We start from the raw sequence: 23,995 nt of genomic DNA on the forward strand, positions 1-23,995 counted from the left end.
ACGCTCCTCCCCCAGACAAAGAGCCTAAAATATTTGAGGCCTCAGGGAAACGGATTGCTGCACAGGCAGCTAACATTTGGCGAATCTCAAACACGCAGGCCCTACTTGCACGCTACGATAGGGCTCATTATGACACCCTAGAAACACTGCTGCAACACTTGCCTGACCAGTACAAGGAGGCAGGGGAAATGTTAATTCAGGAAGGAAAGCTCATCACAAACGCCTCCATCAAATGTGCGCTGGACGTGGCTGACACAGCCTCCAGGGCAATCAACACTAGTGTGTTGCTGAGAAGACATGCATGGCTTAGGATATCAGGTTTCAAACCGGATATACAAACAACCATCCTGAACCAAACAGTTAATCCTGACCACCTGTTCGGCCCTGAGGTGGATGCGACACTGGAAAAAATGAAGAAAGACACAGACACTGCTAAGTCTATGGGGGCCCTCCAGTCTCAGCAGTTTCGGGGTGGTTCCTTTCGCCGCTCCAATACCAGAGGCACCTCAAGGGGTCAGGCATCGCAATCCACACAGTATTATAAAAGTAATACCCAAACCTCATACACCAACAAGGGTAGAGGTGGCTACAGAGGCAACAACATCAAAGGCAGGGGACGTGGAAACAACAGCTCCAGGTCCACCACCGCCAACAAGCAGTGACGCCTTGTCACTGCCCCCCGACCACACAACACCGGTCGGGGGGAGACTCCAGCAGTTCCTGCCCGCATGGAATTCCATCACCACGGACAGGTGGGTCAAGTCTCTTATCCAGTACGGTTACTGTCTGGAACTTACTTCCACTCCACCAAACATACCTCCAAGAAGCCGTCCTATGTCCGGCGAGCACTTGCACTTGTTGCAGCAGGAAGTTCAAGTCATGCTGCAAAAAGGGGCAATAGAGCTCGTCCCACTGCAAGAAAGGGGTACAGGAGTTTAGGAGTTTACTCTCTGTACTTTCTAATCCCCAAGAAGGACGGATCCCTGCGGCCCATCCTGGACCTCAGGCCCCTCAACTGGTACATTCTCTCGGAGCATTTCCATATGCTCACGTTGCTGCAGGTACTCCCTCTGCTTCAACAGGGGGACTTCCTGGCTACGTTGGATCTAAAAGATGCATACTTTCATATCCCCTTGCATCCTTCCCACAGGAAGTATCTCAGATTCACAATTCAAGACCAGCACTACCAGTTCAGGGTTCTGCCGTTCGGGGTCACCACAGCGCCAAGGGTCTTTACGAAGTGCCTGGCGACTGTGGCGGCGCATCTACGACGCCAGAACGTCCACGTCTACCCTTACCTGGACGACTGGCTCATTCAGGCAAAAACAGAGCAGCAGTGCGCCGACCACGTGTCCCGCACCATTCATCTCCTGCACGATCTGGGATTCTCTCTGAACTACCCAAAATCCCATCTCCAGCCCGCCCATGTACGACAGTATCTGGGCGCGACAATAAACACTCTGGCAGCCACTGCGCAGCCAAATTCAGTGAGAATCGCCAGTATGCAAACGCTGATCCAACGATTCAGACCCCAACACTCGCTTCCAGCGAAAGCGTTCATGCAGTTGATAGGCATGATGGCCTCCTGCATCTCCATTGTCCCGCACGCGAGACTACATATGCGTCCGCTTCAGGAGTGCCTAGCACGTCAGTGGACTCAGGCTCATGGGCAACTGACAGACCTAGTGTTGGTGAGCGGTCGGGCATACAACTCTCTGCATTGGTGGAATCCACAAAACCTTTGCAAGGGCCGACCATTCCAAGAGCCTGTGCCACAGATTATCCTGACGACGGACGCTTCTCTCCAGGGATGGGGAGCGCATGTACTCCACTACACGGTGCAGGGACTATGGACGCTACAGCAAAGGAAGATGCACATCAATGTGTTGGAACTGATGGCAATCTTCATGGCCTTGAAGGCGTTCAAAGTACATCTGTGCAACAAAGTCGTGTTGATCCGGACGGAAAACATGACAGCCATGTACTACATTCAGAAGCAGGGAGGCACACACTCTCCGCAGCTGTCTCATCTGGCTCAGAGCATGTGGAAGTGGGCCATTCAGAGGAACATCTTCCTCATGGCAGAGCATCTCCCGGGCAAGGACAACCAGATGGCGGACCTGCTCAGCAGGCACAGCCATCAAATGCACGAGTGGGAGATACATCCATCGGTACTCCAACCGTACTTCCAAAGGTGGGGTCATCCAGAGATAGACCTGTTCGCCACAAAGGAGAACGCAAAATGCCAAAGCTTCGCTGCCAGGTTCCCACACCCGCAATCACAGGGCAATGCGATGTGGATGAACTGGTCAGGCAGATTTGCGTACGCTTTTCCCCCAGCACCTCTGATACCGCTGGTGGCACGCAAGCTCAGGCAGCACTCGATGACTCTCATCCTGGTTGCTCCAACGTGGGCTCGCCAACCGTGGTACACCACGTTTCTGGAACTCTCCGTGGTACCGCATCAAAGGCTTCATCTCACTCCCAGCCTTCTGACGCAGAGCCATGGCGACATTCAGCACCCAGATCCGCAACAGCTCAACCTGGCGATCTGGCTCCTGAAGTCCTAGAGTTTGGCTACCTCAATCTTCCTCCCGATTGCATGAACATCATTCGGGAGGCAAGGAAGCCCACTACTAGAGCTTGTTATGCGGCTAAATGTAAGAGGTTTGTCATCTACTGTGTTAACCACGATATTGACCCGCTAGATGCTTCCATTCAAAACATCATTTGTTACCTGTATCAATGCAATTTGGCGTACTCTTCCATCCGCATTCACCTGTCTGCTATGGCAGCATACCTCCAGAATAGGCAACACCTGTCACTTTTTAAGGTCCCTGCTATCAAGGCTTTTCTGGAAGGACTCAAGAGAGTCATTCCTCCAAGGACCCCACCAGCTCCAGAATGGAACCTCAATGTGGTTCTTACAAGACTGATGGGTCCTCCCTTCGAGCCACTGCACTCTTGTGAGCTTCAGTTTCTGACTTGGAAGGTTGCTTTCTTAGTAGCAATTACATCGCTACGGAGGGTTAGCGAGTTGCAGGCGCTCACCATCCAAGAACCTTTCTTCCAAGTACATGCTAACAGGGTTGTGCTCCGCACTAACCCTAAATTCTTATCCAAGGTTGTATCTCAATTCCATATGAACCAGACAATTGAGTTGCCGGTGTTTTTCCAAAACCCAGAGACGCTGGCGGAGCGGATGCTCCACACCCTTGACGTTAAAAGAGCCTTGATGTACTACGTGGACAGGACAAAAGATTTTCGCAAAACCAAGCAGCTTTTCGTTGCTTTTGCCACACACCACAAGGGAAACGCTATCTCCAAAGCTGGGATCGCTAGGTGGATCGTGAAATGCATTCAAATCTGTTACGCTAAAGCTAAACGCACTCTCACTATCCCACCAAGAGCCCACTCCACCAGGAAGTTGGGGGCCTCTATGGCTTTCCTAGGTAACATTCCCTTAGAAGATATTTGTAGAGCAGCCACATGGTCTACCACACATACTTTCACTACACATTACTGTGTAGACGTGCACTCCAAACAGCAGGCAGCTGTTGGTCAGGCTGTTCTCAAAACACTTTTTCAGACTGCTGCAGCTGGCACGGGCGGCCGCCGCTAATGGAGGGACTGCTATATATTCTATGCACAGATATGAATTCAGCAGCCCACATGCCTCGAACTGCAAATGCTACTTACCAGTATGCATCTGTTCTTGGCATGTAGGGCTGCTGACATTCATATCGCCCACCCTCCTCCCCGGCGCCTGTAGCAGCTGCAGTATTCATATATTTATATGCTTATAGCATGGTCATCACTCACATACTTCACTCCATCTCTGCCAATGGCTAAAAACAATCTGGGGATGGAGGCGATGCCCATGCGCACTGTAGTCCAGGGGAGGAGCCACCTATCTCGTGATACTTCGAAGACTCTTCCAGGACAACAATGTGCAATCATCCGGACCCAACACTAGGCGGCGATCTATGCACAGATATGAATGTCAGCAGCCCTACATGCCAAGAACAGATGCATACTGGTAAGTAGCATTTGCAATCAATCACAACACCCAATACAGCGTTGGAAAGGGCAGTTGCAGCAGAAGGACATAGGCTATACAGACGCCCACCATATACATTTAAAAGGTAAAAGAACCGTGCCAGCAAAGTAGTCCCTTGTGGGCGTGTCTTCGTTGTGCGGTGGGCGTGTGCTGGGGGCGTGACAAACGCTGGGGGCGTGTGGTACGTTCCGCCCTTCTTTCCATGTCTCATATCGTGTGCTAATCCCACCCTGCTCCCTTTAAATACCCCTGCACCCCATAATCATAACCCACCCTTACTCCTTAAAATACCCCAACACCCTTAAACACTAACCCATCTTAACCCTATAAATATACCCTGTACCCCAAAACCAAACCTATCCCTAAACCCTAAAAATACCCCTGTACCCCAAAACCAAAACCTAGCCCTGAACCCTAAAAATACCACTCTACCCCAAAACCCAAACCTACCCCTGAACCCTAAAATACCCCTGTACTCCAAAATCCAAACCTAGCCCAGAACCCTTAAAATACCCCTGTACCCCAAAACCTACACCTGAACCCTAAAAATACCCCTGTACCCCAAAACTCAAACCTAGCCCTGAACCATAAAAAATAACCCTGTATCCCAAAACCCAAACCTACCCCTGTACCCCCAAAACCCAAACCTAGCCCTGAACCCTAAAAATACCCCTGTACCCCAAAACCCAAACCTAGCCCTGAACCCTTAAAATACCCCTGTACCCCAAAACCCAAACCTACCCCTGAACCCTAAAACTACCCCTGTACACCATAACCCAAAGCTATATCTGAACCCTTAAAATACCCAAACACCCCAAAACATATACCTTAGTACCCCAAAACATATACCCCTATACCCATACTTACCATATCCAAACATTAAAAGAAAACCTGCTTTTACCATTCATGCATTTACAACGAGTTTCGTTGTAAATGTATGCGTCGTAAAAGCATATAAAATGTAATGCCATGCGTTATTATGGCATTGCGGAGTCATGGTACTTTCGTAATGAAAGTATGCAGAGTGATGGTATGCGGAAAGAAAGTTGCGGAATAATGGATGTTTACCCTCCCCCGGTAAGTTCATTGGTGGCATGGCGGCCCACATCTACAGCAACATACCATATTTTTTCACCACCCATTTGAAAAATGCACAGGTCTCTCTCATTGATGGCGAGCACCGACATACACTTTTAGACACACCTCCCGCCACAAGTTCTAGAATTGCGAACTTTAGAGCTGGGGTGCTACGTTCGAATCTCGGCATCAGCTCAACATCCTGTGATTCCAGGTAAATCGCTTTGTCTCCCCGTGCCTACCACAAATGAATGTGTTCTTCTGTAATGTAAAATGTGCCTCTGCCATGTTGTCGAGTTCGCGCTATATAATATTGCAAGGAAAAATAAAGTAGGGAAACTCGAGTTCACACACTACTGAACGCGCACTCTTAAGTGCATCAACAGTTTCACAGGCCTGTCACAGATAAGAAATGCTATCAAAATGAAATCCTACAAAACAATATAATACTGGCCGGCAGCAGTTCATACCCGGACAACGTCGGGACGGGCTGCTAGTAAGGAATAAAGTACTCCCTGCCGAACATAATAAGGGCATTGCAGGTCACCTTGGAGTTCCATAATGTTCTAAAGGTACTCAACCTTCTGCCCTGTTCATCTATATGCTCATGGAACTCCTCTGTGACTTGCAGTATCCCTAAGATGTAAAGAAGGGGTACTTTTCAATACATATTGTAGTTAATAACTCTAGTAAACATTGAAAACCCTATGACATCACATGCACAATCCGGGCATACGGTGCCATGAGTGTTCCTTTTCTGACCCTTTAGGAAGTTTGCGTTACCTACTTGTATAAAAACACACTGAGGAAATCTGGTCAGTTCCACAACTGCTCCAAGTGGAGAAGCCTACCTTGTTGTTTTTCCTCTCTTTTTAACTTTTGTTCTGTTATTTTACATTGTCCCACCTTTCTCCTGCATCACTGTTCTGCAATGTTTGCATATTCTACACAGCAGATGGTGGTTGTGGGGCAAGAAGCGAACATTTATCTATCTCAACTTACAGCAGTGGGTTCGGATGTCTGATCAGTAGGATTCTAAAAATATTTAAACACTTTGATCTATCTTTCTTATTAAGAGAAGACAGAATTATAAATGAATGATAAATGAAAAACGTATCATGCAGTAGTGTGATATACCTAAATATAAGGTTTACTGTGATAAAGTGGAAAAGAAATAAAATGTCTAAATGTAAAGGCTGCAGTGTTATATCGGTCTTGCCTTTCCATCACACTGTATTCTCCAATCAGGTTCTTTGCAGTTTTACCCATTACTGATTTATAATCAATTTGATGCATGCTCTGCCTGGATGCTAATTAGAAAAAATGAGCCGGCGATAGCCATTCTCACATCACCTTATCATGGTGCACCTGCCACTTAGCTGCCTTCTGGTATGTGCTGTGCAGCCATTGGGTATAAGAGGCATGACGTGTCTCCTCAACACGTATCCTGCCTTAACTATCTGTACTTGACCCTACATGTGCCAGTGGTCCTTCAGCCCTAGCACTGAAGCACATGTTTTCAACACTTCTACCTGGGCTTAAAAATTAGACACAACTCTCCTACATGAGTTCTCATGCTTCCTTACATGTGACATGGACCTATTGTTCTTTGCCACGTTTAACATGGAAATTTGTAATAATGTCAATTTATTTCTTATCCAACAGGCAGTGGAAGCAGGAAAAGAAATGCTACTAGTTCCTTATATGGCTCGAGGGTGTACAAACCGAGGGCAAAAAATTCCAGTGCACAGAGGCTCCAACGTGCTTATGGAAGAAAGGTTTCCATGAGCCAACAGGATTCTGGCCATCAACCGGAGCTCAGCGGAGAGGAAGCTGCAGAGCTGCAGAGTGATGTCCCCCAGGTAACATCTTATGGCCAGAGATCAAGAACATCCGATAAATCTGACCGTGTATTCAGAAATTATATTGTTCCCCCAAAATTAAACCTGCTGTCAAGAAACGAACCAAGTACAAAACCTGAGGGTGAACAACTTGCCATAAAACACAGGCCTGCCGGACGGCCGCGTGCACAAAATCTTAAAGGGAAAAACACATGTTCTGAGTGTGGTAAAAGCTTTTTTTCACAGTCAAATCTTACCAAACATATGATTATTCATACCGGGGAGAGACCTTTTCATTGCATGATTTGTGGAAAAAGTTTCAATCAAAACGGAATTCTGCAAAGGCACATCCAAATGCACACAGGCGAAAAACCATATCATTGCAATGTATGTGGCAAACGCTTCACGCAAAGGTACCACTATTATAAACATGAGGCAACACATAAAAATCCGCAGCAGCACTGTAAGATTGTTGTAGTGAATACTGAAAGAACAAGACTGATGGACAAGGAAACTGAGAGCCGGACAGAATCCCAGGACACAATGAAGTTTTGATTCTGCTGAGTATCCCATGTCAATTGTATCGAAGTATAATTACTTCTCAATGTGACTTAAAATTATACAGGTAAAAGAGCTACTTGCGGACATGAAAAGGTGTCTGACACCGGAATCAAATCAGAATATAAAAATGGATGTAACTAATAAACCTCTGGTTATACCACTGATTGGTAGTTACAATTAGGAACCCATAATGTTTTCCCACCTAAAGAAATCCTGCTTCAACACGTTAATTTGAGAACACACTGCTGGTAATTTGCTGTGCAATTATCATATTTGTAAGACAGTAATAGTGCTAAAAAGTCTTCTTTGCAAGTGAAATAGAAGCATATTTAAAATTGCAAAGCATCGAAGCCAAAATGCTTGTAATAGCCCTGTACCCCATTCCCATCCCCACCACGACTAGTGATCTAATCTGCAGGTTTTACAGTTGTGATGATTCAAGATTTCCTTTGTGACCATATTCCAACTCTGTCAGCCGTTTAAGCATCACGCGAGTCACATGTCATTGTTGCATCCTTGTTCTATGTTGTCACACAGGAGGAGAATCCATATTATTATTAACCCCTTCCATGCTCATGACAAGGCCAGCTCGTCATGAGGCACGGTTGAGCTGTGCTTATGACGAGTTGACCTTGTCATGAACAATGATAAATACCACTTTGCAGCACAGGAGGGGAAAACCCCCTAGCAGTCAAGGTGTTAAGAAATCTATGATGATGGATCCCCTGCACCACAGGTGACCTATGAGGGCGTTAATGAAAAGCTCCAGACTGTAATTGTTGCTTAAATTGTTTGTCAAGGCCAATGTCATTCATAGGGCTTCGAAGAAATCCTGGATCTCACCTCGTTTGGAAGCGATGACAGAATCCAACCTAGTCCGCCAAATGTCGTTCCTAGTATTTCACTGCATTCACTTCTCAGTTACAGCAGTGTCCTTAAACTCATAAAATCCGTAATAACAGGCAATCCGAGTTCTGTTCAGGCAGCGACACAGCCAGCGCGCGTCTCCTCCAGGAGATCTCTATTAATGATCATAAGCACTGATTACCACCAATCGGAAGGATTAGAGAGCACTTAATAGAACATTATATATTTTTCTGTAGAAAAAGCAATTTATTTTCAATTAAAACATTTGACAGCCTATTGAAGGCCATACTGACCAATTCTTGTTTACTTTTCTTTAAGAATGTAGCCAATTTTCATTTTTTTTATTAAAGAAAAATGACACAAGTAAACTCTTTGATAGACCTTTTTTAAAAGAAAAAGGGAGAGAGATAGAGGGCAGATTAACTAGATAGGATGCAATCTAAAGAGGCTAGAAAACTCAGTCTGCTTCTTCAAAGGGATACATACCACCTGTATTTCCTCATACCCTGCCGGTGACAATAGTTCTAGTTCTTTTTTCCAGCTCCTTAGAAATAGGATAATAGGATCCTGGAGCGCTGAGTTCAGTTTTTTTTTCTGCTTTTTTGTGGAAACATCTTTCCAAGCATGTGCACAAACCCATTCATTCGACGTCTTTAGAGGTCTTGATGTTTATTTTCCATTTCCTTCGCAGAAAATATTTTTTCTTTCACCGAGAAATGTCCTTTCTCTTTGAGAAATGCCCTTCCTGCATTAGGTGTAGACTGAGCCACATAGTGGCTGCATAGTTGTTTCCATGGTTCCCATTGTCCTGAGCAGTGTTGCAAGGTAGTCGACATGGAATGAGGTCTCTCTGTTAAGGCATGCAAAGTCACTGATGTTTAGTAGACTAAACTGGGTCAAAAGGGAAACGTGTTGCAGAGAAATCGTTTGTGGTCTTCGCCACATGCTCTTTGAATCAGTGCTAATGGCAATAGTGCAAACTTCAACACAACAGCCAGGGGAGCTTCCAGCTCCGTTTCTTCCACCTAGATTTGGAGCTCCAAACGAAGGCTCCTTCAGAGCATTACAGATGTCACTTTAACCACTTGAGGCTTCCCAGGCAGAGGACACTCTCTCATCGCAAACACCGTATGCCTAAAACCATCTCCTCTAGCTGATACTGTCTTGAACCATCTCCTCCTGCAGACACTGTATGCCCAGAACCATCTCCTCTTACAGACACTATGCCCAGAACCATCTCCTCTACCAGACAATGTATGCCTAGAACCATCTCCTCTGGCAGACACTGTATGCCGAGAACTATCTCCTCTTGCAGACACTGTATGCCGAGAACTATCTCCTCTAGCAGACACTGTATGCCTAGAACTATCTCCTCTTGCAGACACTGTATGCCTAGAACTATCTCCTCTTGCAGACACTATATGCCTAGAACCATCTCCTCTAGCAGACACTGTATGTCTAGAACCATCTCCTCTAGCAGACACTGTATGTCTAGAACCATCTCCTCTAGCAGACACTGTATGTCTTGAACCATCTCCTCTAGCAGACACTGTATGTCTTGAACCATCTCCTCTTGCAGACACTGTATGTCTAGAACCATCTCCTCTTGCAGACACTGTATGTCTAGAACCATCTCCTCTAGCAGACACTGTATGCCTAGAACTATCTCCTCTTGCAGACACTGTATGCCTAGAACAATCTCCTCTTGCAGACACTGTATGCCTAGAACTATCTCCTCTTGCAGACACTGTATGCCTAGAACCATCTCCTCTTGCAGACAATGTATGCCTAGGACCATCTCCTCCTGCAGATACTGTATGCCTAGAACCATCTCCTCTTGCAGACACTATGCCCAGAACCATCTCCTCCTGCAGACAATGTATGCCTAGGACCATCTCCTCTGGCAGACACTGTATGCCTAGAACCATCTCCTCTGGCAGACACTGTATGTATTGTAATTGCATTTATATAGTGCTTACTACCCCTGACGAGGCGTCAAAGCGCTTTTTCGGCGAGTAGCACGCTACTCCGGGACCCATAGAGTATTAGTGTTGAATTAGTATAGTGAAACATGCAAGTACATTTTAAGTGGTGGATAGGTTAGTCCGTTATTTGGATTTGGAATGATAGTAGAAAGAGGAGTACAAAGGTTTGTATTTATTTATCGCGTGTTGACTCAGGATATTCATGAAGCCTATAAAGGATTAGTGGTGAATTAATATGGTGAAATATGAAGTACTTTATTAGTCTGTTAACTTGGAGTGAGAAGGATAGCGGAGGGATAAAAGGGGAAGAGAGATTTGCATTCATATAGCACTTGTTACCCCTGATGGTTGTTGAAGCGCTTTACTGGCGAGTAGCATGCCACTCCGGAACCCATAAAGGATTAGTGTTAAAAATGAGTGTAGTGTAAATATGAAGTAATTTGAGTAGTAGAAATGTTATTCAGTTAGTTGGGCAATATATTAGTATAGTTGAATATGGAATTTGAGAAGTGAACATGTTAGTTTGTTAATTTTGATTGAAAAGGATAGTAGAGGAATAAAAGAGTGAAGGATTTCTTTTTTCTTTTTTTAGTTCTTAGCAGTAGGAAGAGGCTTTTGAGTAAAAATGAGTTTTGGAGGGGAGGAGTCAGAGGGAAGAGTTTAGAAAGGTTTCTCATTTAGCAATACCCAGCCCACACCATCCACAAGCAGAGCAACACACTGGCACTAAATGCACACCATGCACAACACCATGCACAGAGTAATGTACCAGCATGCACTACAAACCCAACCAAACCACATCTACACACCCTACTATCCCAACTACCCATATATCCAAACAGTACACAACTCTATCCTATACCACTAACCAATACACTCATCACTAACACAACGCCGATCAACACCATACATAACTACATCCCATTCAGATACACTCTCCCTGCTGTAATTACACCTAACTGACCACCTTTTATCACTATCAAACATATAATGATCCTTCCATCAGTTGTCCAACAAACACCCTCCTCTCCCTTCTACCATAATAACACTAACACACAACACACACACTGCACACCACCACACTTTGTAACTCATGCAACAAACCAGTCTAAGATAAACACTCTCACCTCTCCTTCATTCCCTCCTACACACAACATACACTCTACTCATAAACACATCACAACCCCCTCTACGTCACAACCTCCTCTCACAAACAATACTACACAACCAAATCCAGTGCATGAAACATATACATCAGCACCCCTTTTCACTACACCTCAAAAGCAAAACATATCATGCACACCAGCACAACAAGATCTTCAGAGCACAACCCCCTCGTAATACTTACCATCACAAAATACATACATATACCCACCTTTGAAACCACACAAAGGAACAAACTCCAATGCCAAGCTTTCACTGTTCCACCACACCTAACACAGATACAGCAATACAGCACCTCTCTTCTAACCGCCTCTCATCCATTGGACAAATTAGAACATTACAACATGACCCTCATGCTGCACCACCTCCACTGACTCATACACCTTCAGCCTTAAACACACTCAAAAAATATAGGCAACATGTCACACTAGCTCCAAAAGGTTGAGAACCTAGCTAAATGAGATAAAGGGCAGCATTTCTGGCCCTAGTACCGATTAGTCTCGAACAGGCTCTAACAGGCAACCACCCTTGTCCATTCCACCCTTAACCTCAATGCCCGGGCTGAGACGCCCTAAGCCTGGCCTTTTTTATAGCCCTAGTAATCAGGTGACCCCTTCAGCCAATGGGAACCCTAACCCTAACACTATCCAATCAAAACATTAGGCCTAAATCTGCACAATCCTCTTTCCTCCAGGATAACCTACTCAGCACAGGTACTTCGGAATCTACATTTGAAACAAACACAAGAGTGTGGTAAGGATGAGAATAACTCAGCGGAGGGTCCTTTTGCCTGCATCCATTGCAGAGCCCAGTTTACCACACAATTCCAGGTAACCTGCACTAAGAGAAATGTAACAGCTTATACTCCCTCCCCCAAAGTCAGGGAAAATAACAATAACACTAAGACCCCCAATCTCACTGGAAGGAAAAACATCCTCTGCAATATAAGGTCACTACCTAAACACACATCTGAAGTATGGGACCATATTTCCACCAACTAGCCAGATCTGTGTTTCATCACCGAAACTTGGCTTAAACCCCACTCGACCCCCTCTATCACATTATCAATTCCAATCGGCTATAAAATAATTAGGCTAGACGCTCCACAAAAATAGGAGGAGGGATTGCGATCATTCATAAACAAGAAATTAACTGTACCATAGTAGCAGAACTAAGCACTCCCGACATTGAATTACTTGTCTTCAGATCTGCCCTCTCCCCTAAACAAACCAGAATGGGTGCCCTAGTGTACCGCCCACCAGGACCCAGCACGAACTTCTCAAATACGCTACTTGAGAATCTTGCACCTTATGTTTACAATTACAGAGACTTCTTATTAGTAGGAGATTTTAACATACACAGTGAACAGAAAGACTGCAAGGAAGCACAATCCATTCTAAATGACCTTTCCCTACTGGGGCTAACACAACGTAATGTGGGCCCAACACACCAGGCAGGGCACACCCTAGATTTAATACTAGCCAATTTCCCCACAGTCACCTGTCTACCTCCCACCCAAGTCAGCTGGACTGACCATTTTATTATTGAGTTCTATACCCCTCACCCCAAACCTACCCCCCATGGGCCAATTTCCCTTCCTAGCGAACAACGTCAATGGCACAAAGTCAACGAAACTACATTTTCAGATAAATTCACTGAACCCTCCATTACCACTTCGGAAAATATCGAAAATGCCCTCGAAAAATTCGAAAGAGCAACAAAGACTGCCATAGACACTATAGCCCCCCTAAAACAATTTAGACCCCGGCCAGCTAACAAACAAGAAACATGGTTTTCTGACGACCTTAGGACACTAAAACAAACAGCTAGGAAGCTAGAAAAGAAATGGAGAATCTCCCACCTAGCTACCGACAGGAGCCTCTACTGGGACTCATTAACCATCTATCATAAAGCTATCCGTACTGCGCGAAAAACCCACATAGCATCCCTTATCACGGCCGCAGACAACTCCCCCAGGGTCCAATACCAAGTACTACAATCTTTTGTCAAACCGACAGCATGTGAAAGCTCCGACATTTCATCACAAAAGCTCTGTGACGAAATATCCCAATTTTTCTCAAACAAAATAGTCAACTCTAATAATACCATGATCAGCGACGCGGGTCTTGCCTTTCACGAAACAGAATACAATCAAAACTCTTACACCCTAGATATCTTTCCCCCTATCACCCCAAAGGAGTTGTCAGCACTCACCATGCAGATCAAAAGTGGCAGCCCTGACGATATCATTCCAGCCAGGCTTATGCCCACTTTACTGGAAGCCTTATGTCCTACGTTTGAAAAACTTGTCAATCTGTCACTTAGTACAGGCTCTGTCCCCAGACAATGGAAGCAGGCACTAGTTAGGCCCATTAGGAAAAATACTGCTACACCATGGACCGAACTAGCAAACCTCAGGCCCATCTCTCTGCTACCGTTTTTGGGAAAACTCACAGAGAAATACGTAAATCGACACTTATCCAGCTACATTGAAATAGCTGGCGGCCTAGACTATTCCCAATCTGGTTTTAGGCCGAAACACAGCAGAGTCCACCCTCCTGTCTGTTACCGACGACCTGCACATGTTCCAGGACAAAGGCTACTCTGTGATCCTAGTGTTACTAGATCTGTCGGCAGCGTTCGACACCGTATCACATAACATCCTTATTGACCGGTTGTCGAACGTAGGAGTTAAGAACAAAGCCCTTGCCTGGTTAAGGAGTTTCCTATCCGATCGCACCCAGACTGTCACCATGAGTGCATATCGATCAGCGGAGGTAGAGATTTCAAAAGGGGTGCCACAGGGCTCCTGTTTGAGCCCAACACTCTTTAACATCTACGTGGCACCCCTGGCAAGAGTGATGCGCAAATCTGGTTTCATCCCCGTGTCATATGCGGATGACACGCAGCTCCTCTTCCCCTTTAAAACTCTCACCGCTGAATTAAGGAACTCCTTCTCTGCAGGCATGAAGGCCGTTGCACATTGGATGTCTACCAACTATCTACAGTGCAACGTCAGCAAGACTGAAGTTATGCTATTCGGAGAGGCCAAACTACTATGGACCCCGGATTGGTGGCCATCTGATCTTGGTATGGTCCCAGAACCCAAACAGGTCATCAAAAACCTAGGGATCCGCCTCGATCAGGAATTGTCACTAAAACAACACAGTACCTTCGTTGCAGGCTCATGCTTTCACATCATTAGCATGCTGCGCAAAATTTTTCCCTTGCTGCCCGACTCTTTCAGGAAAACTCTAGTGCAGGCCCTTATTTTGAGTCTAATCGACTACTGTAACGGCCTGTTTCTCTCCGCTAACGAGGGAGTATTGGCTAGACTCCCGGTAGTCCAAAACACGGCGGCTCGCCTAGTCCTAAATGCCCCTCCAAGAACAGCATCGAAACCACTCCTAATCAAACTACACTGGCTTTCCATACGACAAAGGGCAAAATTCAAAATATGCTGTATTATTCACAAGAGCATAAACGGACAAGGCCCTACCTACCTGGAACAGAAATTCACTCCCTACATCCCCTCCAGATCGCTTAGATCCAGCAAAAGCCATTTACTGGTAGTACCTCGCGCCAAAAAAGCCAGGCACGGAAGCAAAGCATTATCTGTAGTAGGACCCACACTGTGGAACGGACACCCTCTGACTCTCAGACTATGCACTGAACATCTTAAATTCAGAAAACACCTTAAAACCCTGTTGTTTAAAAACGAGATCTAACTCCAGCATTATTCACTCCCCTGTGTATGTAAACCGGCCCAAAAGCGCAGAGATACTCCAGTTGGAGTCGATTCCAGCGCTATATAAACTCGTAAATAAATGAATCAATATCTAAAACCAATAAGAGACCAGGACCTTACAGCCAATCTTAGCCCTAGTCCAAGCGCCCAATCAGTTCAAAAACCCTGAGCTCTGCGTCCAATAAAGGCCTTAGCCCTACCAATAGAAAGCCTAACCCTACTCTTAGTCCCACAACTAGTCCAACAACCAATCACACCAGAAGCCCTAAATAGCTACTTCCAATTAAAGGTCTTACCCTAGCCCTAGTCCCACCCTACTCCCAACAACCAATAACATAGGTCCCTACTTCCAATAGAAATCCTAACCCTAGCCCTAGTCCCAACCCTACAATGATTGAATCACAGACCCAGAAACCAATCCGATCCCTCAAATACCCAACCAATGAGGACATTAACCCTAACCCAATAGAAACACCAGATACAACCACCAATCCGTGTACACATGTGACGACCACCAGCAGACCATATAAGGTCCCAGCGACCTCAGACAAGGTTTGCTGGCCAGGGAGTTGGAAGCTGCTTCTCCTGTTCAGAATCTCCTAGCAGACAGACAGGCTCAATCCACACTTTGAACTTCTGCAGGTAAAGGCTTCACTAACTCGAAATCTAACAATACTGTTTGAATAAAACGTTACTCCCCTGCTGGCCAAAAAACGAAGTGCACAGGCCCTAGTAAATACAGTTTAAACAGCTCACAGAAGCACCCTCTGATGTACAATATCCCTGTTGCTGGGGGGGGGGGGGGAGAGAAAGGGGGACTGGCCTCACTGGCTTGTGAACACAAAATGGTGGCTGGGGGTACACTGTCTTAACACACAGGCCTTAGCACAGAGCAAAGGAGAAATTTAGAGAGAAAACAGATTTGTCACCAAGGAATGAGAGGGACAAACTACAGAGGTTGGACTGCAAATCCCACAATTCAACAGGTTAAATGCAAGCAATCATGGTCAGGAAAAACCACAAGGTTAAAACACAAAACAGGTGATAAAATATGCAATCACAGGCAGGTCAAAACTGCAATTACACACAGCCCAGTATCGTCTGCCCTTAAAAGTGAATCTGCAGTCGGATTCTGTCATGGTTTCTAAAGCAAGGAAATACCATTCCACTGATCCTACACCAACTGTTGCTTCTGACAAAGGAAGCAAATGCAAGGACTGCCAGTGCAGCAGCTTCCTTCAGCAGAGATGACCAATCCACATGGGACTTGCTGCAGTAGTGCAGTGCAAGACTCCCTGGTGAAGACATAAACGATTTGTAGATAGTATTGATGGAAGTGATGGTGGTCTCAAACTCCATCTGAATTTGCTGTCGTGACTACTGGCTTGGCCAGTCGTTTGTCACTGACCCTGGCTTGCATCAGCATATTTTAAACATGCCTTTTCTGGTATTACACTTTTTGGCACGCACACCAATTAAGGATTGTAATCTATGAAAACCTTGAGGGAAACTTTGAACTTCATAGACATAAAAGAAGCTGCTTATTTGAGAAAGCAAACTATTTTCACATACCCATACTAAACTGCCTCATAAAAGTGTCAACAACTCAAAAAGTATTATGGTATTTCCAGAAAACTCTACACATTTTGAATAGGCTGGTCTGACACGTCAGCCACGCTAAATCAACATCTATACTAATGACTGGAGAGGGGCAGGAGAGGCGGGGGAAATGTATATATATTTGTGGGAGACATTGCTATGAATCTGAAGTGTAGAAATCTAAAGAAATCATGGCTCACCAGATGTGTTCGGTACCGGGACCCATGGCATCCTGAATTTGCCTCATACCGTCCGCATATCTCCTCAAGATGTCCTTTCAGCACTGTCTGGACAATCAGCGCTAGCAGCACTGTGATAGTTGGGAATACATATTCACTCTTACCCCAGTAGCAATACAATCTCTTACGCTTTGGTACGCGGCAGAAAATCCCAAGGGAGTCTCATTTTATCAGGACATTCCAATGGGTGTATCCACAGCTGGGTGGAGGGCTTATTTGTACTCGTCTTCAGTGAACACCGAGTACATGGCCCCACTAAGAGGATCTGTACCATATCAACCTGCTGGAGTTGACCTGCGTTTTTTCTGTGCCTATGATTTTTAAGTGGGGATCACCTCAAGGAGAAGGATACTTTTTGTTTTATTTCTTGAGGTGCTCTGGGATTCTGCACTTTACAGTTCAGTTCTTCTGATTCCAGTGAGATTCTCCGGTAGGAGAACAAGGATTAAAAGTGACCCTCTTTTTAGTTCGAGCCTAGCGTAATACTGCGCACATGCGCAGTCACGCTGGCAAGATTTAATGATTTAGGGTATGTTTCACTAGCGGGCTTTAAGCCCGCCCCTTCCCCCCCATTGGCCGGCATCACCGTGTATGCTAAACGGTGGCCAGCCATTGGGAAAGAGGTCATGGTGATGTATTCTTTTCTCTTTTTCGACTGTCCCACTTGGACGGACTGGCCTGCTTTCCTTCTGCTGCAAAAGGTTTGTTATCTTTATGGGGGGCCAAACAGATGGCCCCATAAAGATAATAAACCTTTTGCAGCTGAAGGAATGCAGGCAGAGGGCGTGAGGAAAGTGTACGTCATGGCATCATGGCGAGCGCTTGTTTCAGCAATGCCATACTACTATCTATCTTCAATCTGAAGAAGGAGCATTTTTCCTATCTCTCCACAACCCATTGCGCGACGCAAAAGCCTTACGGTGTGAAAAGTCCCTTAAAACATTCGCTTCCTCCAAAATACCACTTCTTGAACACGACGAGTTATTTTCTCGACCCCTCTTTTTCAATGGGGGAAAATCGATTTTTTTAAAAATGCCCCGGCCTTCTGTGTGCATGCTAAATCTTCGCTTTTATCTCGGTTCGTACGCTCGCTTTTCTCGGATCAAAATGTGAGCAAAACATATTATTATTCATTTTCTCTTTTCTCTTCTCCTCGGATCCCCTCCCGCCCCACACTCACCATCAGCTCAATAGACACAGGCCCAGAAACAGCGCCACAAACCGACCGGAAGTGACGGCTCGTTAAGTGGAACTGTCATAGAGCGAGGGTGCTTTGGCTTTCTAACAGCCAGAAGTACCGCAAGACGAGGGTGCGCTGTACTCTGTGGAGGACTCTAATCCCATAGAGTATAACTATCTCTAGACTCTTGTGTCCGTGCCCGGCGTTTCATGGAAGAGCGTGGTATCTACCATAAATGACATGGGCTATTATAGTCTGCTAATGACTCTTTCCACTGATTTTGTCAGTTTACCGAAGTGCTACAGCTGTATACGTGATCAAGCCAGTCTCTGACTGCATACAAGCCCAACAGCTTATCGAACAATACTCTGCGCAAGATCAGATCAACAAAAAAGATAACAGCCGGTGATGTGTTGCCGCTTTTCCACAAAAGTAAACATAATTTAATAAAGCACTCCTGCCGCACCCTATTCTGTGCTCACTCCTCAGGGATTTTGTTGCTCCTCAACTGGACCTAATCAAGAAAATTATAACTCAAATTGTAAATAGTGAAGCGCATTAGGCTTGAAACGAGAGAAGGATTTAAAACGATGAAGGGTTATTAAAAGGATTCACGTCATGACAAAAAACAAGTGTTAAAGGCCGAGGAGTTAATCACTAATCATATTGTAGAATATTGCTCAGAATAAATTGCATGAGATGGACAAGGAAAACAAGATATAGTTCATACATGTCAATAGACCCGATTCACTGGAAGACTGTTATAATCCAAGAACAAGAATAGACGAGGTCCCATGAAAAAGAGATTTTATTCAAACAGTTCTAGAGTACAACAAACCCACGAAGAGCAGGCAGGAACCGCTGTCAGTAAGGAATCCCAGAGAACATGCCCTACTGGACTACAGTAACAAGCATTGGCATAGCCAATAGGTCTCATTTTTGGGACCTTAAAAGTATTTAGTTATGCAGCACAATATCCTTGGTGCAACATCAACTGTTACATAGCTAAAAACGTATAAGGTCCCAAAGGCGAGACCTATTGGCTATGCCAATGCTTGTTCTTCTTGATGTTCATTCTTCCACCTACTACATTATTGACAAGAAAAATACAGCATTTTGATATTATTCGCCCTGTCAGCTGCTTTCACCACTCCTTTCTTCTGTCTAGAATCAGGGAATTGGTTGAAGTGGCAGAGCGTGCAGACAAGTGTCTTCGCTCATTTCTGATTGGCTTGCTGAGGTAATCTATGATCTCCCAATAGGTGCAGTTTTTCTCAGAGTTCCTGTTTGTCATCATCATTGTTTACCATTTCGATGTAACCATTGTACTAGCTTCTCTTAACCAGGGGAATCATTTTTCATAGTTGTGGTGATGGCACAAGTGGTGTTCTAGCTTACAAGTTGTCCTGAGGTTGACCTGTGCCAAATCAGCCGTGTGTGCACCAGTACCTAGACTTGGGTATGGCAAACCGCTGAGTTTAAATGCTACTTCCTAATGCATCCAAAGCCAAAAGCAAGAAAATAAAATATGAATCCAACAAGATTCAAGGGGGAACTGTTGACAAGCTAAACTAATCTGCTGAAGAAAATGTGAATACATTTAGACTGATTCAAGGGGTAAATGCTGACATGAAGTTAAACAAAACCGCTAAAGATTAAATTAGACTGAACTCTAGCAATGGACAGACTTGTCTACCCTATTGCTGTGGTGTCAGACTGCAATAGCAGCAGCAACAACAACATGGTCATGGAAGGAATGCTTGAAAGGGGCCTACAGGAACATGCTGCCTGCTAAGCTGACATAATTTGAACTGTGTTTGCACAACATAGGTGCAGGGTGAACACTTGACATTCGTTAAATTGAGCATGAACGCAAATCATTATCTTACCTCAGTCTGGTTGAGGTTTGTTCCCGATGTACCTCTCAATACATAAGAACCACAATGTTGGAGTGACTTTTGTAGTTCAAGCAGATTTGAAGAGGCAGATAGCTTCACGGCTTACCTAGTGAACCTCTAAGTAGCTAAAAACTCTGCAAATCTGTGTATTTGAAAACAGAGAAACATTGTTGTTGCCCGGAAAACCATAATCAAGTAAATTTATGGATTGTAACTAAACGTTGTGTACATAAATGAGTTCTGCAATAGGCTGAAACAGTTATTCCTTGAAAAAAGTGGCCACATAATGTGTACATTCATGAGCATGAAAAGGGGTATTAATGACCTCAGATAGAAAACAACGAAAAGGTGTTATCCAAGAATTCCACAGTTGTCCAAACGAGATCGAAAGCAGTCCAAGAAACACACCAAATAAAATGCCAAAAAGGACAGCATTAATCAAACCACCAGGGGAATCCAGGAGAAATCCAAGAAACACAAATCTAGGTTCTGTGTCAAAGCACAGCAGGCTTGCTAGCATAACAGCCAGAGCAATGCAGCGCAGTGTACTCGGCTATCTCCGGTCAGGATTCAGGAAATCCAAATTACAGAGAATAGTACTTTCCAATAACACTTCGAGTCCTGCATTACTGTCCTGCTAAGCGTACGCACACGCTGCTGAAAAATGTAGTTTGACAGCAATGGAGGGCTCATAGTGTCTGTTTCAGTCTCCCGCTAACCAATCAAAGCACTAAGTGGGCCAGAGGAGATTAAAGACCAGCAGGAGGAGACGCCCCAATGTAATACTACGCAACACAAAACAACCCCTCGGTCTAATCAGTGAGAAAAAAGTTCATGGAAAACAAAGTGAAGTAACCTAGCTTTGTTGGAGCATTCCATTTATAGGACTATTTCCCTCACCCAGCAACGGTGCATTGCCTCATCACGGGAACCTCTTCACATCATGATAGCTAGTAACGGTGCAGGCTACAACACCCTCGCTGAGAGGGAGGAGCACAGCGGATGTTTTTAGCGGTATAATAAATACCCTTTAATTAGCTCAGGGTAGTCCAATGGGCAGAGCGTGTGAAACATTGAGGGGAATCAAAACTGGCTGCAGAGTACGCAAACACTTTTATTTGTACGACTTAGGTTCAGGATTAAAAAGCCAGACCCCACAGGAAAGCTTAAACCTGATAAGTTACCTGACTTTGTTTTCCATAAACTTGTTTCTGTTCTGACGGTTTAACCCCTTCGCTGCGGCGGCTATTCCGCCGCAGCGCTAAAGGGGCGGGGCGGCCGCGTGGCGGCCGCATGCTGGTGACAGAACCGCTCCGTCACCAGCCGCGGTTGAGCTATGCTGGTGACGGAGCGGTTCCGTCATGACGCGCAGGCGCAGCGGCTGGGCCATGACGGAACCGCTCCGTCATCAGCACAGCTCAACTGTAGCTGATGACGGAGCGGTTCCGTCATCAGCAGGGGAGGGGTTAAACCCAGGGGATCCATTGTGTTGCATCCTGCTAACCAATCCACATACATGGAAGGGACATGGTGCTCATGTGCCATTGACCGTAATCTCTGTCAGGAGAAGCATATTGGTGAACCTGATTTTTTCAATCTGAGCCCACAGTATGCGTGAGCCACAGGACTGATTCTTGGCACGGCGACATGAGAATAACTGTATATTGTATGTGAGAGAAAGGTCAACGGAAATCCTATACCAGAGAGTAGCGCTTTAAACCGAGGGGATCGACCTAGAAGAATTTGGAGTTGACAAACAGAAAAAAAAAATCCAAGGCCATCAGCTGATCTGCAAAGTCCAAGTTCCAATACCCCATGTGGTGAAGTAAGCATGCAAGGTGCAGGGGATAAATCAAACCTCCTGCTCTATCTGGAATCTTAGACACAATACTATGCCTTAGAACATCGGAAAGCAGAGATGGCGATAAGGTATGAGGACAAGACATTCAAACTGTGACCCATGCATAAACACGTGCCCAAGCGTCCTACACAATGAGGCACCCCATCCTTCAGTAAATGTGAAAGGAAGCAATGCTTGCTGGATGTTGTATTCACATGAGCTATCCCAGTGGAGGCCATTGGCATGGCACAGACTTGACAACTGATGAAAGAAACACAATTTCTGGATCAAATCAGAGTCCTCTCTTTCCAGTGACTATCGCTACGCCGTAAAGCATGTTCTCTGAATTAATCTTCACCCTGAAATGCAGCAAAACATAAAACTACAAAATCCCAGCTGTACTTGAACCAGTGGCTCACACCGGGGGCACAACGTAAACTCAAGAAAAAAACAACCATCATTGGTGCAATGTAAATGCTCTCAAGAGATGCCAAACTTCTCTTGAGCAATGAGGATTTTGGATAAGACGTTCTTCTTTGGCCCTCAGCTCCGGCTTCCAGGAAACTCATGTTTTGTATCTAGATGCATGTACTGTTGGTTTCCATCATGAAACATTGGAAGTATGGACACTTATTTTTTTGTTTTAACTAAATAAATCTAGGAAGTACAGGAGTGAAATTCACACAAGTCTATTTTTCCTCAAATCTGCTCCTTATTATTGCTGGCTGATTATATTCTCAATATTTGTGAATAGTGATTTTAATTCTTCTTTTAATCAATCTGCAAATGAAATTTGTATTACGTTTACTGTTGCCTACTATTTGGGAGTGGTCATATATCATTGAGTGGGTGTACACTATTATACTGCCCTTGTGGTTAGGTACTTGCTTGAAAGATACTTAAATAAATACAAATAAACAAATGCATTTTATTCTGCTCATGTATTGTAGAGAATTATTACTACCTCTCTCTGAACCGGAATAAAAATCGGATTCCTTTTCAAGACTGACTTGATGCCGCTTCTGCATTGAATGGATGTGCGTAGATGTTCAGTGGCAAGTAAATAAAGTTCAGATTTGTTTACTGGTACTTTTCTGAGATTTTTACATCAGCGCCACTTGACTTTTGCTGGTGATTTCTTTTTTTCATTTGAAGTGTTTGGGTATAATTAATCTTAAATCAGTTTAGAGCTCTCTCAACACTTCTCCTCTTGTGCTTGAATTGAGCTTCCCTCCCTCGTATCGGAGACATTTGTAGGTATAGCACGAGACTGGAGGAGTTGAATTGCCTAGATACCTAAACGAGGTGTCCACAGCCTTCTTCCCGAGAGGCCGGGTATGGCGCTCCCTAACCTTATTAGACTGTGTTGGCCACACATCCAGATTCAGTCTAACTCACCATGGTATGGTCTACTACATCCCATGATGAACGCAATGTTGGGTCGTTCTCTTGGAGAACTATCAAAGCACTTTCTTTTTGTTTCTCTATGGATTACATTCATTGTTACCAATACACTACTTCTCATGTTGGTGTTCAATTAAATAGACATCAAATCATGTCGGGTGTTACCTTTTTTCTCTGCATTTCATATGACTACTCATTTCATTAGGAGTTCATTTGAAATGCTGTTACTTGTGTGTCATTTCAAATGCATGAAGTCTAGTTTGTGGTGCTCCATTGCAACCGTAACCTGTACTTGGTGTTAAAGCTGCCGCTCAATTCAGAAAGGGGTGCATTAAGCAGCTGTTTAGATTGTATAAGAGATAAAACAGTCCATCACCCTCCTACAGTGCTGCCCATATGACAAGAAGACCGCCTTCCTGTTGTACCTAGTGTACAGGGACACCAGACATCACTCCTTTCACTACATACGTTGCAGATGTCCTCCTGATTGGTTCGTCTCTCCATGAACAAGCGATTCAGTTGCCTTATGAAC

The 23,995-nt window shown here is 44.9% G+C and overlaps 1 protein-coding gene across 3 annotated transcripts in view; it reads left to right on the plus strand.

Moving 5' to 3' along the window:
- Window positions 1-23,148, plus strand: part of LOC147663636 (zinc finger protein 10-like) — a 72,967-nt gene extending 49,819 nt beyond the window's left edge. The window contains exons 8-9 of one of the 3 annotated variants that reach the window (XM_086950313.1): window positions 6,803-6,999; window positions 23,010-23,148. In XM_086950313.1, the coding sequence (XP_086806439.1) occupies window positions 6,803-6,999; window positions 23,010-23,033 (221 nt within the window). In that variant the 3' untranslated portion in view covers window positions 23,034-23,148. Of the gene's footprint in view, window positions 1-6,802; window positions 7,702-23,009 lie in introns of those variants that run through there. The other 2 variants (XM_086950311.1, XM_086950312.1) reach the window with 2 other exon arrangements.
- The last annotated feature ends 847 nt before the right edge of the window (window positions 23,149-23,995 follow it).

This window comes from Lissotriton vulgaris, unplaced genomic scaffold (genome assembly GCF_964263255.1).
Source record: "Lissotriton vulgaris unplaced genomic scaffold, aLisVul1.2 SCAFFOLD_1193, whole genome shotgun sequence".
In the NCBI taxonomy this organism is placed as follows: Eukaryota; Metazoa; Chordata; class Amphibia; order Caudata; family Salamandridae; genus Lissotriton; species Lissotriton vulgaris.